At 35.9% G+C, this 18,592-nt stretch overlaps 2 protein-coding genes and 1 long non-coding RNA gene across 5 annotated transcripts in view; 2 read left to right on the top strand and 1 right to left on the bottom strand.

The window, feature by feature from the left end:
- Window positions 1–18,592, top strand: part of Rabgap1l (RAB GTPase activating protein 1 like) — a 620,475-nt gene that overhangs the window by 233,327 nt on the left and 368,556 nt on the right. The gene's annotated exons all lie outside the window — the stretch shown is intronic.
- The window catches only part of LOC114092471 (uncharacterized), a 353,583-nt gene that overhangs the window by 59,860 nt on the left and 275,131 nt on the right, over window positions 1–18,592 (bottom strand). The window lies entirely within an intron of this gene.
- Window positions 774–1,939, top strand: Gpr52 (G protein-coupled receptor 52). The gene has a single exon (XM_027935056.2). It carries the CDS (start codon window positions 774–776, stop codon window positions 1,857–1,859), a length of 1,086 nt encoding a protein of 361 aa, XP_027790857.1. The 3' UTR covers window positions 1,860–1,939.

Raw genomic sequence — 18,592 nt, 5'->3', positions numbered from 1 at the left:
ATACCTCTTTTCTCATGAGAGTTATAGGGCAATCTTGAGTCTGTTACCCCCATTCTGCTCTTCATGCCCATATAGAGATGGTACTTCTTGAAATTAATTTTGCTAAAGTTATTTTTCTTACCTTTAAAAACAATTAGAGAAATGTATCATAAAGTTTGAACCATCAGCATCAAACCTGAACTGAGCCCTAGGACATTCTTTGCCACAGTGAACTTTTTCTTAGCTTTCCAACCAAATGTGGGATTTTAATTATTTAAATGTAAAATATGAATGCACTTTTCTTCACAGATGAAGCAGGAAGCATGAGACAATATAAGACTCTTCCTTTTTCTTTCTTTCTAGTTGATCCCTAAGAAACTATTTCTCTTATGAGAAAAAACAGCCCACAGAAGATTTTCTTCCCTTGGCAATTGATGTTTTTTTGTTCTTCTTCGTTTTTCCTTTTTCCAGAATTAGTTTTTCATAGTACAAGGTAATAAATCCATTTTTTCCAGAAGTGCCTTGTGTCTGCAAAAAAGTTTCTTGGCAGCACTGGAAGAAGCTAATCAGAGACCTCTTTTTACCTTTCTACCTTCCCCTCCTCCCTACCCCTCAAAGCTGAGGTGCATTACTGGTGAACTAAGACTGATGAAGAAAACTGAGCACTCTCTGGGACATTCAGCTCTAATTGAAACACTGAGGCTTGTTCTGAGATTCATGGACAGAGTTTAACAGATGCTAGAAAGGTCATCTGCTTGCTGGAGCCAGGGCTGCAGATTCCTTAATTCCAAGCCATGAATGAATCCAGGTGGACTGAATGGAGGCTCTTGAATGTGAGCAGCGGCAATGGGAATGTGTCTGAGCGTCACTCCTGCCCACTTGGATTTGGCCACTACAGTGTGGTAGATGTCTGCATCCTTGAGACAGTGGTTATTGTCTTGTTGACATTTTTAATCATTGCTGGGAATTTAACAGTCATTTTTGTCTTTCACTGTGCTCCTCTGTTACATCATTATACTACCAGCTATTTCATACAGACGATGGCATATGCTGATCTCTTCGTTGGAGTTAGCTGCTTGGTCCCTACTCTCTCACTTCTCCACTACTCCACAGGTGTCCACGAGTCACTGACTTGCCAGGTTTTTGGATATATCATCTCAGTTCTAAAAAGCGTTTCGATGGCATGTCTTGCTTGCATTAGTGTGGATCGCTATCTTGCAATAACCAAGCCTCTTTCCTACAATCAACTGGTCACCCCTTGTCGCCTGAGAATTTGCATTGTTTTGATCTGGATCTACTCCTGCCTAATTTTCTTGCCTTCCTTTTTTGGCTGGGGGAAACCTGGTTACCATGGTGACATTTTTGAATGGTGTGCCACCTCTTGGCTCACCAGTGCCTATTTTACTGGTTTTATTGTTTGTTTACTTTATGCTCCTGCTGCCTTCGTTGTCTGCTTCACTTACTTTCACATTTTCAAAATTTGCCGGCAGCACACCAAAGAGATTAATGACAGAAGGGCCCGATTTCCCAGCCATGAAGTCAATACTTCTAGAGAGACAGGACACAGCCCTGACCGTCGATATGCCATGGTTTTGTTTAGGATAACCAGTGTATTTTACATGCTGTGGCTCCCCTATATCATTTACTTTCTTCTAGAAAGCTCCCGGGTCTTGGACAATCCAACACTGTCTTTCTTAACAACATGGCTTGCTATAAGTAATAGTTTTTGTAATTGTGTAATATATAGCCTCTCCAACAGTGTTTTCCGGCTTGGCCTCCGAAGACTTTCAGAGACAATGTGCACATCTTGTGTATGTGTGAAGAATCAGGAAGCACGAGACCCCATACCTAGGAAGCGGGCAAATTCCTGCTCCATTTGAAGAGAACTCACGGTAAACCACATGGAATCTGACAGTGGTTTTGGATTGTACTCTTGATTCACCTGGAAATTTGCCACCAGAGAAATATTTACTTGAATGGATGACTGTGAAATGAAGAATGAGATTGCAGATCCCTCCCCACTTTTTCATGGGGGAAAAGAACTAAAGGAAAGGATGTGTAGGGGGTAATTCATGAGAGAATTATAGCCTGTGAATATAAATATTCAGTAATGGGAAAACTTTAGCATTGTAGATAAAGGAAGGATCTCAAATTTTCAGGACATGGGCAAGCCCCTCAGCGTCTGTTTCTCTGACTGTTTGTCTCTCATTGTGTCTCTTTACATGTTTTTCACTTTTTGTGTTTGTGGAAGTTATTATTTGCATAAATTGCCCTTTACAGAAAAACGACACATATACATGGCCAAGTATAGCATCCAACTATACTTTTAAACACATGAATCTAGAATCATAGTGGTTTCTTTATGGAGGATGCACAGTAAGCCTATTTTATTTTTTTTCCACACAGCCTTTGTTTATGCTTTCACAGTCTTCTCTGCAGCACAGATTTTTCTGCCACAAACAAAAGAAATGGTATTTTTTGTTTCTTCTGGGTAAAATGACATTTGCTCCCCCCCCCTTTTCCTAGTAGTAGCACCATATATGTTTAAAATATATATGTATGTATAATTTTCCCTCCCTTTCCATTTTTCTTCATCTGATTTCTGTGGTACTTTACTCCAGAAGTATCTTAGTTAATGAAAGAATCTACTGTATAAAGCAATCATAATGGTAAATAATTGATTCCTTCCAACAAAGCAATCTAGTAGCTTGTTTGGGAGATTGTGTTAAATATTTTCAACAGATTTTGGAAACAGTTTTATCTGGTTGTTTTGAAGTTAGTTCATGTGCCTAATGTGCTGTCTTCCCTGCTGGTGAAGCTTTGTTTTCTTAAGTAAACCCACAAGTAAGTCTAATGCAAATGCCGATACTCACCCTATAGTGATGTATCACTCTTAATGCTATTTGGAATGTCCTTTTTTTTAAGCATTAATTTTTTGTGTGTGTGTTAGGTCTACATCAGCTAACTGTTGTGCCCAGTAGTCATTTGTGTGATATGTATTTGCACATGCCGTATTTTTTTACAACAAAGAAAATGTAAATTATTATGTGATATGTGCCTAATGTTTTCTTAGCACAGTACATAGATCAATGTTGTTTAAGATGTCAACATTGAAAAAGTATATACAAAAACTTATTTTAAAAAGAAAATACTTTTGTGTAGTTGTTTAGATATTTATATTAGATGAAGCTGCATTCTTAGTGCTGCTGAGACTATAATGTACTTAATTATCAGACACAGGAAAGAGCTATCAGGATTTTATTTTGTAAAATCTGTTTTCAGATGCAGAGATCAACTTATTTTTTAGTGTGCTACCTGAGATTGAGTAGTACATTTGTCAGGGGTTTAGATGCAGCAAGGTGGCTTTTGGGGAATGAGTGGTGAAACAGGTGTGAGCAGTAGAACATCTATATCTTACTTTTTTACCTTAAGTTTCCTGACTGAAAAATGTTTGAAAATTTATATCAAACTACTGAGTATTTTTCTTCTCGTCATTTATGATTTCTTTGTTTTATAAAATGCATTTAATGAAATGTGCCTATGACTCCTCAACTTAGAAGCCAACCATGTTTGCATACCATGTTTGGTCTGACTTCAGAGGTTCTTCAGTAGAAATGCCGTCACTTTATTGAGGTCGTTCTGAACCCCTGTATATTTTTTAAACATGTAAGAAAGATTTAAAATAAATAATAAAATAGTATTCTATATATCAAAATCAGACTTTGCTTCAGTTTAATGAAACACTGAATAGGAACAGAAGTTTGCTTGTTTGGAAAGCAAATTCTGTTTTACACTTTTATAGCTGGGGTTTATTTTTGTCTTTGCCAGTGGTATCTTGGATAACTTGGAGCGCACCTTGTAAATTCAGACCTGTTCAAGGAAGATGTAAAGTTCAAGGAAACCTAGTGCTGCCAACTTTTCAGATATCTTTAACTAAAAGTGTCAATGTTATACATATTATTTGGGAATCAAATTTTGATTCCTTTAGAGTGTCAGTATAGTTAGAAAAGACCCAGTAGATGCTCTGCGTAGAAAATCTAAAGCTATGTGTATTACATTTTCCTCTTCTGACTTTTCCTATTAATGATTAACAAAAATTGTGTGATAGGCTCAGTGTTAAGTTTTACATATATTATAATAGTCAGTTATCACTTTAGCCCTCTGAGATGGTAGTTTCATCTGTACCACTCATCGGATGAGGAAACTATAGAAAAGGGATTCACCTTGCAAGATTAATCAGTGAGTCAGTGACAGAGGTTCCTGCACGCTCAGCTAGATGGGGCCAGGCTTTCACTATGCACCGTTGCCTTCTTTTCAGATAGTTTATACAAACCTCTGTCTGTAATTTTTACCTACAACATTTCCCTGAGCTTTATTTATTTTTTCTCACTCTAAGTCTTTTGCTGAACTCTTTGCTTGTTGATACCTTTTTCTTTGATCTGGTAAATTTCTTTTATTAAAACAGCAATCTGTTAAGTCCAAACTCACCAGCTTAATCTGCGATTAAACTGAAACTTTGGGCCTGGAATGTCCTTGATATTACTCTTGTTCATTTTTGTTAAGTTTTCCTTGAGTAGCTTTTTCAAATCTCTCTGAATTTCTTTTTGAAAAAAAATCTTTGGTGGAGAAGAGTAGGAAAGAAAGCCTTTATCAGCCTGAACGAGACAGAATCAGGCAATTGCTGGTTCAGGTTCTTCATGTATTACAGGGATGCATGTAACAACTTCAGGGCAAGCGACTCACCTTCCTCTTGACATGTTTTAATTCACATTCACATAATAAGATAATACTCATTTTGAAACTACTACAATTTTAGATTAATGTGTTTTAAGAATATGAAGCATAACCATTTTTTTCTATTATTTTTTTCTATTCTGTAGTAATTACCCAGTTTGGTTATAAATGACAGTCAAAAATAATGCTGTATTTTATCAACTCAGCTTTCTGTTGTTTGTGTAGTTTCTAAAATTATACAGTGTTGAAAGGCTTTATAACCTATAGGTATATGAAATCTGAGCTGAAATCCTGTCCCTTGTAGGCCAGTTGGCCTTAGGTAGGAGATCGAATGTTCCAAAACCCCAGTTTTTCATGGATAAAGCCAGAGACTTACTCTCCCTGTTCAGCTGAATTTGAGGATTGAATGAGATTTTGTGGTCCATGTGCTCAGCATGGTGCCCTGTACACAGAAACTGTTCAGAATGTGGTAACTGCATTTTTATTATCTTTGTGGGTACATATTTATTAACATCACAACTTAAAAGATCTCTAATTCCAAGTTAAATAGAATCAATCCATTGAGGATTTAGGGTTTTCTTAGATAATATTTTTTTTTCCTACCAAATTTGTGTAAATTTGGATTTGGGGTTAAACTCAGATGTTTTTAAATAAAGAAAACTTTCACAATTTTTGAAAGCGAATTTCTCAGAACTTAGTGATGGAGACTTTATTTGAAATTAGATACATAACAAGCAGATGTTAGGATGAGATAGGTATGATTCTGTGGTTTACCTACCTCCTTACTCTGTTGTATTAAATATGCTTGAACATTCTTTTTTTCCATTATGGTGCTAATAATAGAAAAGGATTGCCCAAGTATGTCTTACCATTTGTTTTTGCAGTGTAATTTTCCTCACTTTTAAAAATGGAATTTGAACTATTTTCATATATAAATTACCTGGAACAAACAATGATTAATAAGTCAATTTGCTTTACAGATACCACAAACCATATGAGTTCAAAAATAAATAAAATTATTTTCTTAAAGAGATTTTCTGTGGTTCTCCTGTGCCCTCCCCCCTTCCCAAGCTAACTAATCATTAATTGTGAAAACCATCCAACTTTATAAGCAATAAGAAAGATCAAGTTGTAGGGAATCTGCTAAGGTAACATTCTAGGAGCTTGAGGCTAGTTTTTTAAATGAATAATGATGGGTATCCAATCTATATCACATTTAAATTCCACTGGATACATTTAAGAGTAATGTAAGAGTTTCAGTTTAAACATTGATATACTTCCTTTGTAACTTTAGTTTGAGTAAAGTAGATTGTTTTGTTTAAAAAAAAAAAGTTAACATTCTGAGCACAGCATTGCTTCTGTTCAGGTAGGGCTCTCCTGGTGCACAGTAACACTGGTGAGCCAATGCTGTGTAAGTTCTAGTGGGTGCTCTTTTTCCCAAACAGAGCTATGTTTTAGGATTAAGAAGAATATATAGAAAAAGGCATATTATATAACCAGTTGTATAGAGAAACTCAGGTAGATTTTTCAGTTGTATAGATATTAAGGAAAACAAATTGACTAGAAATGAAAGAATTTATTCCCTTTTCAGTATTTTTAATAGACAAAAGTTTTATACATTATTAGTGTTGCTCTAAAATTTTAAAGATCCATAATTTAATTATAAATAGTAAAATCGGTTGTCTTTTAAAATACTAAAAGTGATGTAATTAGGGTTTTCTTTTTTATTACTGTTCTTTTTAAAAATTTTGTTTTTACAATGATCATTTCTTTTTAAAAAAAATATTTATGTATTTATTTATTTTTTTTAATTTTTATTTTTTATTTTTTTTTAAATTTTTTATTGTTGACTGTTCAAAACATTACATAGTTCTTGATATATCATATTTCACAATTTGATTCAAGTGGGTTATGAGCTCCCATTTTTACCCCATATACAGATTGCAGAATCACATCAGTTACACATCCATTGATTTACATATTGCCATACTAGTGTCTGTTGTATTCTGCTGCCTTTCCTATCCTCTACTATCCCCCCTCCCCTCCCCTCCCCTCCCCTCCCCTCTTCTCTCTCTGCCCCCTCTACTGACATTCGTTTGTCCCCCTTGTATTATTTTTCCCCTTCCCCTCACTTCCTCTTGTATGTACTTTTGTATAACTCTGAGGGTCTCCTTCCATTTCCATGCATTTTCCCTTCTCTCTCCCTTTCCCTCCCACCTCTCATCCCTGTTTAATGTTAATCTTCTTCTCATGCTCTTCGACCCTACTCTGTTCTTAGTTACTCTCCTTATATCAAAGAAGACATTTGGCATTTGTTTTTTAGGGATTGGCTAGCTTCACTTAGCATAATCTGCTCTAATGCCATCCATTTCCCTGTAAATTCTATGATTTTGTCATTTTTTAATGCAGAGTAATACTCCATTGTGTATAAATGCCACATTTTTTTTTATCCATTCATCCATTGAAGGGCATCTAGGTTGGTTCCACAGTCTAGCTATTGTGAATTGTGCTGCTATGAACATCGATGTAGCAGTGTCCCTGTAGCATGCTCTTTTTAGGTCTTTAGGGAATAGACCCAGAAGGGGAATAGCTGGGTCAAATGGTGGCTCCATTCCCAGCTTTCCAAGAAATCTCCATACTGCTTTCCAAATTGGCTGCACCAATTTGCAGTCCCACCAGCAATGTACAAGTGTACCCTTTTCCCCACATCCTCGCCAGCACTTGTTGTTGTTTGACTTCATAATGGCTGCCAATCTAACTGGAGTGAGATGGTATCTTAGGGTGGTTTTGATTTGCATTTCTCTGACTGCTAGAGACGGTGAGCATTTTTTCATGTACTTGTTGATTGATTGTATGTCCTCCTCTGAGAAGTGTCTGTTCAGGTCCTTGGCCCATTTGTTGATTGGGTTGTTTGTTCTCTTATTGTCTAATTTTTTGAGTTCTTTGTATACTCTGGATATTAGGGCTCTATCTGAAGTGTGAGGAGTAAAGATTTGTTCCCAGGATGTAGGCTCTCTATTTACCTCTCTTATTGTATCTTTTGCTGAGAAAAAACTTTTTAGTTTGAGTAAGTCCCATTTGTTGATTCTAGTTATTAACTTTTGTGCTATGGGTGTCCTATTGAGGAATTTGGAGCCCGACCCCACAGTATGTAGATCGTAGCCAACTTTTTCTTCTATCAGACGGCGTGTCTCTGATTTGATATCAAGCTCCTTGATCCATTTTGAATTAACTTTTGTGCATGGCGAGAGAAAGGGATTCAGTTTCATTTTGTTGCATATGGATTTCCAGTTTTCCCAGCACCATTTGTTGAAGATGCTATCCTTCCTCCATTGCATGCTTTTAGACCCTTTATGAAATATAAGATAGTTGTAGTTTTGTGGATTGGTTTCTGTGTCCTCTATTCTGTACCATTGGTCCACCCGCCTGTTTTGGTACCAGTACCATGCTGTTTTTGTTACTATTGCTCTGTAATATAGTTTGAAGTCTGGTATCGCTATACCGCCTGATTCACACTTCCTGCTTAGCATTGTTTTTGCTATTCTGGGTCTTTTATTTTTCCATATGAATTTCATGATTGCTTTCTCTATTTCTACAAGAAATGCCGTTGGGATTTTGATTGGCATTGCATTAAACCTATAGAGAACTTTTGGTAATATCGCCATTTTGATGATGTTAGTTCTGCCTATCCATGAACAGGGTATATTTTTCCATCTTCTAAGATCTTCTTCTCTTTCTCTCTTTAGGGTTCTGTAGTTTTCATTGTATAAGTCTTTCACCTCTTTTGTTAGGTTGATTCCCAAGTATTTTATTTTTTTTGAAGATATTGTGAATGGAGTGGTTGTCCTCATTTCCATTTCAGAGGATTTGTTGCTGATATACAGGAATGCCTTTGATTTATGCGTGTTGATTTTATATCCTGCCACTTTGCTGAATTCATTTATTAGCTCTAATAGTTTCTTTGTAGACCCTTTTGGGTCTGCTAGGTATAGAATCATGTCATCTGCAAATAGTGATAATTTAAGTTCTTCTTTTCCTATTTTGATGCCTTTAATTTCTTTCGTCTGTCTAATTGCTCTGGCCAGTGTTTCGAGAACTATGTTGAACAGAAGTGGTGAGAGAGGGCATCCCTGTCTTGTTCCAGATTTTAGAGGGAATGCCTTCAATTTTTCTCCATTCAGAATGATGCTAGCCTGAGGCTTAGCATAGATTGCTTTTACAATATTGAGGTATGTTCCTGTTATCCCTAGTTTTTCTAGAGTTTTGAACATAAAGGGATGCTGTACTTTGTGGAATGCTTTTTCCGCATCTATCGAGATGATCATATGGTTCTTATTTTTAAGTCTATTGATGTGGTGAATAACATTTATTGATTTCCGTATATTGAACCAGCCTTGCATCCCAGGGATGAATCCTACTTGATCATGGTGCACAATTTTTTTGATATGTTTTTGTATCCGAGTGGCCAGAATTTTATTGAGGATTTTTGCATCTAGGTTCATTAGAGATATTGGTCTGTAGTTTTCTTTCTTTGAAGTGTCTTTGTCTGGTTTAGGTATCAGGGTGATGTTGGCCTCGTAGAATGAATTTGGAAGTTCTCCCTCTTTTTCTATTTCCCGAAGTAGCTTGAAAAGTATTGGTATTAGTTCCTCTTTAAAGGTTTTGTAAAACTCTGCTGTATACCCATCCAGTCCTGGGCTTTTCTTAGTTGGTAGTCTTTTGATGGTTTCTTCTATTTCCTCAATTGATATTGGTCTGTTTAGGTTGTCTATATCCTCCTGACTCAATCTGGGCAGATCATATGACTTAAGAAATTTATCTATGCCTTCACTATCTTCTAATTTATTGGAGTATAAGGATTCAAAATAATTTTTGATTATCTTCTGTATTTCTGAAGTGTCTGTTGTGATATTGCCTCTTTCATCCCGTATGTTAGTGATTTGAGTTCTCTTCTTCTCTTCGCTAGCATGGCTAAGGGTCTGTCGATTTTGTTTATTTTTTCAAAGAACCAACTTTTAGTTTTGTCAATTTTTTCAATTGTTTCTTTTGTTTCGATTTCATTAATTTCAGCTCTGATTTTAATTATTTCTTGCCTTCTACTTCTTTTGCTGTTGTTTTGCTCTTCTTTTTCTAGGATTTTGAGATGAAGTATGAGATCATTTATTTGTTGGTTTTTTCTTTTTTTTAGGAATGAACTCCAAGCAATGAATTTTCCTCTTAGAACTGCTTTCAGTGTGTCCCATAGATTCCGATATGTTGTGTCTGTGTTTTCATTAATCTCTAAGAATTTTTTAATTTCCTCCTTGATGTCTTCTATAACCCATTGATCATTCAGTAACCTATTGTTCATTCTCCAAGTGATGTATGCTTTTTCCTTCCTTCTTTTATCGTTGATTTTCAGTTCCATTCCATTATGATCAGATAGGATGCATGGTATTATCTCTACTCCTTTGTATTGTCTAAGAGTTGCCCTGTGACATAATATATGATCTATTTTTGAGAAGGATCCATGTGCTGCTGAGAAAAAAGTGTAACTGCTTGATGTTGGGTGGTATATTCTATATATGTCAATTAAGTCTAGGTTATTAATTGTGTTATTGAGTTCTATAGTTTCCTTATTCAACTTTTGTTTGGAAGATCTGTCCAGTGGTGATAGAGGTGTGTTGAAGTCTCCCATGATTATTGTATGGTGGTCTATTAGACTCTTGAACTTGAGGAGAGTTTGTTTGATGAACATAGCTGCACCATTGTTTGGGGCATATATATTTATGATTGTTATGTCTTGTTGGTGTATGGTTCCCTTGAGCAGTATGTAGTGTCCCTCTTTATCCCTTTTGATTAACTTTGGCTTAAAATCTATTTTATTTGATATGAGTATGGATACTCCTGCTTGTTTCCGAAGTCCATATGAGTGATATGATTTTTCCCAACCTTTCACCTTCAGCCTATGTATGTCCTTTTCCTATCAAATGCGTCTCCTGTAGGCAGCATATTGTTGGGTCTTGTTTTGTGATCCATTCTACTAGCCTGTGTCTCTTGATTGGTGAGTTTAAGCCATTAACATTTAGGGTTATTATTGAGATATGGGTTGTTCTTCCAGCCATATTTGTTTATTTATGTTACCAAACATGGTTTGTTTTCCACTTTGATTATTTTCCCCCCTTTAGTGTCCTACCTCCCACTGTTGGTTTTCATTGTTATTTTCCATTTCCTCTTCCTGTAATGTTTTGCCAAGGATGTTTTGAAGAGATGGTTTTCTAGCTGCAAATTCTTTTAACTTTTGTTTATCGTGGAAGGTTTTAATTTCATCTTCCATCCTGAAGCTTAATTTCGCTGGAAACACAATTCTTGGTTGGAACCCATTTTCTTTCAGTGTTTGAAATATGTTATTCCAGGATCTTCTAGCTTTCAGAGTCTGTGTTGAAAGATCAGCTGTTATCCTGATTGGCTTACCCCTAAATGTGATCTGCTTCCTTTCTCTTGTAGCTTTTAAAATTCTCTCCTTATTCTGTATGTTGGGCATCTTCATTATAATGTGTCTAGGTGTGGGTCTCTTATGATTTTGCACCTTCGGCGTCCTGTAGGCTTCTAGGATTTGGGGTTCTGTCTCATTCTTCAAGTCTGGGAAGTTTTCTCGTATCATTTCATTGAATAGATTGCTCATTCCTTTGATTTGAAACTCTGTTCCTTCCTGTATCCCAATGACTCTTAAATTTGGTCTCTTGATGTTATCCCATATTTCTTGGATGTTCTGCTCATGGTTTCTTAACAGTCTTGCTGAGCTGTCTATGTTCTTTTCACGTTGAAATACTTTATCTTCATTGTCTGATGTTCTGTCTTCTAAGTGTTCTACTCTGCTGGTAGTATTCTCAATTGAGTTTTTAAGTTGGCTTATTGCTTCCTGCATTTCTAGGATTTCTGTTTGTTTGTTTTTTATAACCTCTATTTCCCTGTATAGTTGATCTTTTGCTTCTTGGATTTGTTTATGTAATTCATTGTTGAAGTGATCTTTCATTGTCTGATTTTGCTGTCTGATGTCTTCCTTGAGACTCCAGATCATCTGAAGCATGTATATCCTGAATTCTTTATCTGACATTCCATCAGCTGCAGCTATTACCTCTTCTATCGTCGAGTTGACCTGCAATGCTTGTGGTCCTTTCTTTCCTTGTCTCTTCATACTGTTCGCGTTCCTTTCTACTTGGTGAAACTGTTGTGCTATTGAATTTTCCCCCTATATATTTATATTGGTCTTGTATAGTTGCAAAGTCTCCCTCGCAGGCGCGGGCGGCGGCTCTGCCCCTCCTCCAATTGGGGCAATGTGCCTACCACGCCGGCAGGCCGCTGGGCCTGCTCTGCCAGTCGGTAGCAGGTCCGCCTACTTTGCAGGCGCAGGCAGCGGCACTGCCCCTCTGCAGGCCTCTGGGGCTGTACTGCCAGTGGGTCGCAGGTCCGCCTACTTTGCAGGCGTGGGGGGGGGGCGGCTCTACCCTTCCTCAGGCCACTGGGCCTGTTCTGTCTCTCGGTTGCAGGTCTGACCTGTTCTGATAGTGGTCGCAGTTCCGACTACCTTGCAGGCGCGGGGGAGAGGGGGCGGCTCAGCCTCTCAGCAGGCGGCTGCTCCTCTTCTGCCGGCGGGTGGCGAGGGGGGTGGGGGGCGGCTCTGCCCCTCAGCAGGCCGCTGGGCCTGCTCTGTGTTTGGTCACAGTTCCCTCTACTATGCCGGCGCAGGGGGAGGGGGCGGCTCAGCCTCTCAGCAGGCGGCTGCTCCTCTTCTGCAGGTGGGTCGCAGGCCCGCCTACCTTGCAGGAGTGATTGGAAGCTCTGTCCCGCCACGGGCCACTGGGCCTTTTCTGTCGGTGGTCACCCTTCCCCTACCTGGCAGGCGAGGGGGGTGGGGGGCGGCTCTGCCCCTCAGCAGGCCGCTGGGCCTGCTCTGTGTTTGGTCACAGTTCCCTCTACTATGCCGGCGCATGGGGAGGGGGCGGCTCAGCCTCTCAGCAGGCGGCTGCTCCTCTTCTGCCGGTGGGTCGCAGGCCCGCCTACCTTGCAGGAGTGATTGGAAGCTCTGTCCCGCCACGGGCCACTGGGCCTTTTCTGTCGGTGGTCACCCTTCCCCTACCTGGCAGGCGAGGGGGGTGGGGGGCGGCTCTGCCCCTCAGCCTGCCGCTGGGCCTGCTCTGTGTTTGGTCACAGTTCCCTCTACTATGTTTATTTTTAATTATAGGTGGACACAGTGTCTTTATTTTTTACTTTATGTGGTGCTGAGGATCGAACCCAGTGCCTCACGCATGCTAGGCAAGCACTCTACCCTCTACCTCTGAGCCACAACCCCAGCCCGATCATTTCTTTTATAATCAAGAAAATTAATGTTTTATTAAAAGTAATACTGAACATTTAAAAATATTTTGATGTTTTTTAAAATAGCTTATGTTATTATTGCAAACAACTCTATCTAACATACTGCATTTTTATGAAGATAGTTTATACAGTTTTCTGATTTCTGTAATATTTATTTCAGGTAAATTTTTCAGAGAGACTTGATGACCTTCTTCTTGCAATATTAGATGTTCTTAATGCATTTGTGTCTTAACATAAACGGATTGAAGTGCTGTTTGCTGAATCTGAAATCTCATCACTGTAGGATTTTATATTGCACTAATGATGGCATCTTTCATTTTTCATGTCTTTGTAAAGACCAGAGGTTGGCCCTGCACTGGGGATATAGGGTCCAGTTGCTGCATTAAGTGCATTTTCTAAATATCAGCATTCTCCTGTAGGTCGTCCATCTCTGAAGATCATGTTTCGTGAATTTCTATTTATTTATTTATTTATTTTGTGTATATGTGTTTATGACTTTTTAGTGATAACTTTTATTTTCTTTTTACATGTGACACCCAATGTAAAGAAGGTCATATAAATAAATTCAGCAGGAGTCTGTTATTTTGATAAATACTTAAAAGATGTATGTGATATTAGAACCTTCATTATAGTAATTAACATTTTTGAGATTCTAAAATTCTGAAATTTTTAGGTGATAAATATCAAGAAACATAGTAGTCATAGTGGAATTCATTGAATGAAAGTATTTTCTAAAATTCTTTCACTTCCAAAAGTGATAGTGATACTTAATCTGAGGGAAATCACATTTATCTAACTTTAAAATTTTGACTCTAGTTTTGCTTTATGTTTTCTGCTTGAGTATAAATAAGGTCAATGGCAGTTAAAAATGCCCAAATATACTGTATAAATTCAAGGTGGCAAAAATTATTTAATTGCAAAGCACAAAAATAAAGTACAAAATTATGTAGCCCGCTCTCTAAAATTCAGAATGGGTCTGTGAGTGAAACATAGTTAACGAGAGGTGATCTACAGTACACTTGTCTATGATTATACCTGACATGAAGATGAGCTCATGTACATATTATATGTAAATGCAATTTAAAAGTGTTTACTGGGGCTGGGGTTGTAGCTCAAGTGGTATAATGCTTGCCTAGCACCTGTGAGGCACTGGATTTGATCCTCAGCACCACATAAAAATAAAGATATTGTATCCACCTAAAACTAAAAAATAAATATTTTTTGAAAAGTGTTTACTTATGTTCCCAATGGAGTTTGAAGTTAAAAATAGGTATTACTAGATCATATATTTTATGCTAATGGTTTCTTCACACACATTCCATTTACTCCTTCAGGAGTTTTGTAATTAAAACACTAAATTGATAAGATTAATATTATTAAAAATGATAGCTTTTTAGAGGATTAAAAGGTAGTTTGGTAAGGAGCAGGTAGAAATTATTCTTAAAATACTAGCTTTAATATAAGAAGCTAAGTTAGATTTGTTTTTTTTCCTTGTATTATTTTGGCAAAGAAAAGTTACTTTAAAATTATGTTTTTAGAATTGTTAAAGTATCCAATTTCAAAATACAGTTTCTTTTGTGTCAGAAAGTATCTTTAATATAATTTATACATTGGTTTTTGTGAAATGTTCCTCTTGTCATTGATTAGATTTATATAGTAATTTAAAAGTACAAATAGATACACATCAAATTTGTTTTGCTAAGAACTGAGTTTTGAAGAAAAAGTTGATATCCCTAAAATTAAATTTATTTCACTCTCTACTTATGTTGCACCAAAGGCAGTTTTTAAAAAACTTATGACATGTTCAAGACCTTAAAATTTTTCTGAATTTTTAGGGATGTTTATTTGGAAATCTGAAGAAGTACATTTTAAAAATCATATTTAGAATGTAATATTATTAAATATATGTTGTGATGGCTTCTTTTTTTTTAAATCATCAACTTTACCTAGCAGCTCTGCTCTGTGTTTTAAAATAGATTTAATACTTAAAATCAAACAAATTATTAAAATTTATTATTGGACTTTATCTTGATTTACTTCTATAGTTTTAGATATCTGCGGATACGTCAGTAACATGACAACAGATAAGTGTGTGTGGGTGTGCACGTGCATTTTAATGCTTCATTTGTACCCAAGTTACAAACTTTGGGCAACCCTACATTCTCAATTTGTAGTCATTCTACAGGCTTCATGACTTTCATCCTAATTAAAGGTATACATTTTTAAAGAAGACATATTAGAATTTGAAATAATGTCTTTGGGTGGAATTGTACATGATGTCCTACTTTTGCAATAGGGATATGGAATATTGAGGTCACATTCATTGTAACATGAGGAAAATTCAGACAGGTTCCTGCTTCTTCAATCAACTGTGAAGGTTAAGCAATTATTGGAAAACACTGCTAATTGAAATTTGAAAAAGTGTAAAATGCTTTTTGAACATATGTAATAATTCCCTTGATACTATGAATTAGATGTATTTTTAAAGCCTCTGTGAGTAAATACTGTCTCATTTCACATAAGGTTTTTTAAAGTGGTCCCAGCAAGACTATATAGTTAGAAAGAGATCCTGCTGACACAGATCTGTGTAGTGACAATAATGCTTGTGGGCAGGTTCTTGAATATCCTGTCTGTGGAGAGCTGGTGTTGTAGAGGAAGAATGACCTGAACCTTCTTTTTTGAGTAGAAAATGAGGATTGACTTAATTCATATAAGAAAAATTCTACATGAAATTTTATCTTTTAATTTCTGACATAGGAAAGATATTTTAAAGTTAACTAAGTGAAAAGTAAGGCTTTGAGATCATGGGAATCTTGAATGATATGTATTATTAGCCATGGTCAGTGTGCTAGTATTTCTTAAACACTTTTTTTGTCTGTAGGAGGTAATGAAAAATTACCTTTCCCTTTGAAAACACAGTGGTCATCTGCTGCCTTTATTAAGAGGTATATAGGCTGAGTTGAACAGAATTTTCTGTGTATTTAAAAATTAGTAATCTTAATGATAAATAATTGTCAAAATCATGCTATATTCTTATTTAACTACTTTTCAAAAGTAAACATGTTATAGCTATGCTCTTTTTTTTTCTTAATTTTCTTTTGTAGTGGATTTTCAATGTTGTTGAAGTCATCATAGTGTAGATTTTTCTCAAGCAGTATGATGGAAATGTTTTGGTGTTTTTAACTACAGTGCTTTATATATGTTTGTGTGTAGTCGACAAATTTTACTCAGATAATCAGAGAGATCCATCTGAAATAGCGGTGTTTTAAATAAAACCTTTTAGTAATACTTTAGTTTTATTTCAATTAAACAATGGAGTTACAGAAAAATTAAAAGAACTCAAATTAGGGAGACCCAGGATTGCCTTATAAATACCCTTAGATGAAACTTTTTCTTAAATAGTTTCTAGTATGTGCATCAATTGAATATAAATTAATTCCATGGATTTGCTTGAAAAGGTTATTCTCTTAATTAAATTAAATTTCCATGGCAATTTTTTTGTACTTTTTATTTGTTCTTTTTAGATATACCATGACAGTAGAGTGTATTCTGACATATTATACATAACATGGAGTATCACTTATTCTAATTAGGACCCCCTTCTTGTGGTTGTACATGATGTACTGTCTTTCCTATTCCCATCCCCACTTCCTTCCCTTCATTCCCCTTTGTCTAATCCAATGAACTCTGTTCCCCCTACCCTCCCCACAATTGTATGTTAGCATCCTTGTATCAGAAAGAACATTTGGCCTTTGTTTTGGGGGGGATTGGCTTATTTCACTTAGCATGATAGTCTCCAGTTCCATCCATTTACAGCCAAATATGTTTTCTAAGAACATATTTCAAAGGAATCTTGGAAAATAATGACCATGACCATGATAAAAAGTAATGTAGAGAAAGTATACATCTCTTTAAAATTGATATACAATTGGTGTCAAAAGAAAACATATAAGTAATATGAACCAATAAAAAAATAGAAAAAGATTTGACATTGAGCTGAACTTACAATCCTATACTTTCCCAGCACAGCTACATGATAACACTGGTCCATGAGTATAGCCAAAAGCTTTAAAATGATTATATGTTTCCAGTTATACTTTGGTTTAGATAATTTTAATTTATGAGAATTCTCATAAATTGAAAGAAATTGAAAATTTTTTATTTTAATTTTTTATTGTAATTCAAAAAGAAATTGAAAGAATGAGACTCAGCCATAGATTTTGGCACTGGAAACATCATAATATAAGGGCTGGATGATGGTCTACTTAGTTGTATCTAGAACTGGTTGGGTAGTTGTAGATAGAGTGTAGATTATTGGATTCCATGACAATTTTAAACTACTTAACCTATGTTACTAACTTAGGAGTTTTCAAGCTGAATCATTGCAAAAGCCAAATTATTACAATTTGAATTACTAGATATTTTTGCATTTCAAATTAACAAATTAGGACAATAAATACTTACTGATTGAGTTTGTTATTTTATTTTTGTTTTTGTTTTTGGTACAGGGTTTAAGTTGTGGTTCTATAGTACTCATGGAATCTTTTAAATCCAAGAATAACTTATTGAATTATAGAAAGCCATCAAGGGGACAGAGTATCTAATTCCTAGAATTTGAGGAAGAGATTGCAGAAAAGTCTTAGGAGCAATTTAGTAGATTGAAGTGGTAAGGCATCAGTGCATTTTATGAATTGTCTCAGTATCTAGCCAACTAGTTGCTGTAGTTCCAGAGTATAGCTCAGAGGTGTGAGAAGTGACTAACGTAAAAGCAGAGAGTGATTCTTTATGATTCCAGCAGTTCGTCAACTGTAAACAAGATACAGGTCTCCTCTTTCTAATAGTTCTTACCTTTATGCAGCTAATTTACATACTTAAATTTAATCATTTTCCTATTTGTGTAATGTTTTTGCATATAAAACTTGCTATTTATTCAACCTCTAATATGACATAAACATAAATTTATTTTACCTTTAAGTATGGAGTCAGTTAGCATTGGATGTAATCTTTGAACATCAGAGGCATCTGTTAAACTTCTCATCAGCAAATGATAATCCTACAGAATTAACAAGTTGATACACTTATAAGCTGCCAGCCTTTTTCATAATACTCCAATAAGCAGTAAAGAAAATGAAGGAACAGAGTATCTAGCAGTATTAAGAGACAAACTTGTATACAATTCCAAAATGTATACAACTTAAGAAAATTTATAATTTACTTTAATGTATGACGTTGTTAGTAGGTTCTTGGTAATTTGTAAGTTAGAAAATAAATGTATATAATCATATTGATGGCTAAGATTTATTAGAGCACTAGGAATTTTATGATGTTTGCCACAGTCAATGAATGAGTCAGGATATAAAGTAATTTTGTATGCACCACAATTGACTTTTACCCTGAATTTAGAAGTTTAGAAATTCTTAGTAATTTTGTTAATCACATATGTTTAATGCATTATCTATTAATTTTTGCTGTAACCAATACTATTGTTTTAAACTAACATCAGAAAATTTTGGTGTTCTTC

The sequence above is a fragment of the Marmota flaviventris genome, chromosome 12, assembly GCF_047511675.1.
Source record: "Marmota flaviventris isolate mMarFla1 chromosome 12, mMarFla1.hap1, whole genome shotgun sequence".
NCBI classification, from domain to species: domain Eukaryota; kingdom Metazoa; phylum Chordata; class Mammalia; order Rodentia; family Sciuridae; genus Marmota; species Marmota flaviventris.
The sequence above is the reverse complement of the archived record's forward strand: the minus strand, read 5'-3'. Positions and strand labels throughout refer to the sequence as shown.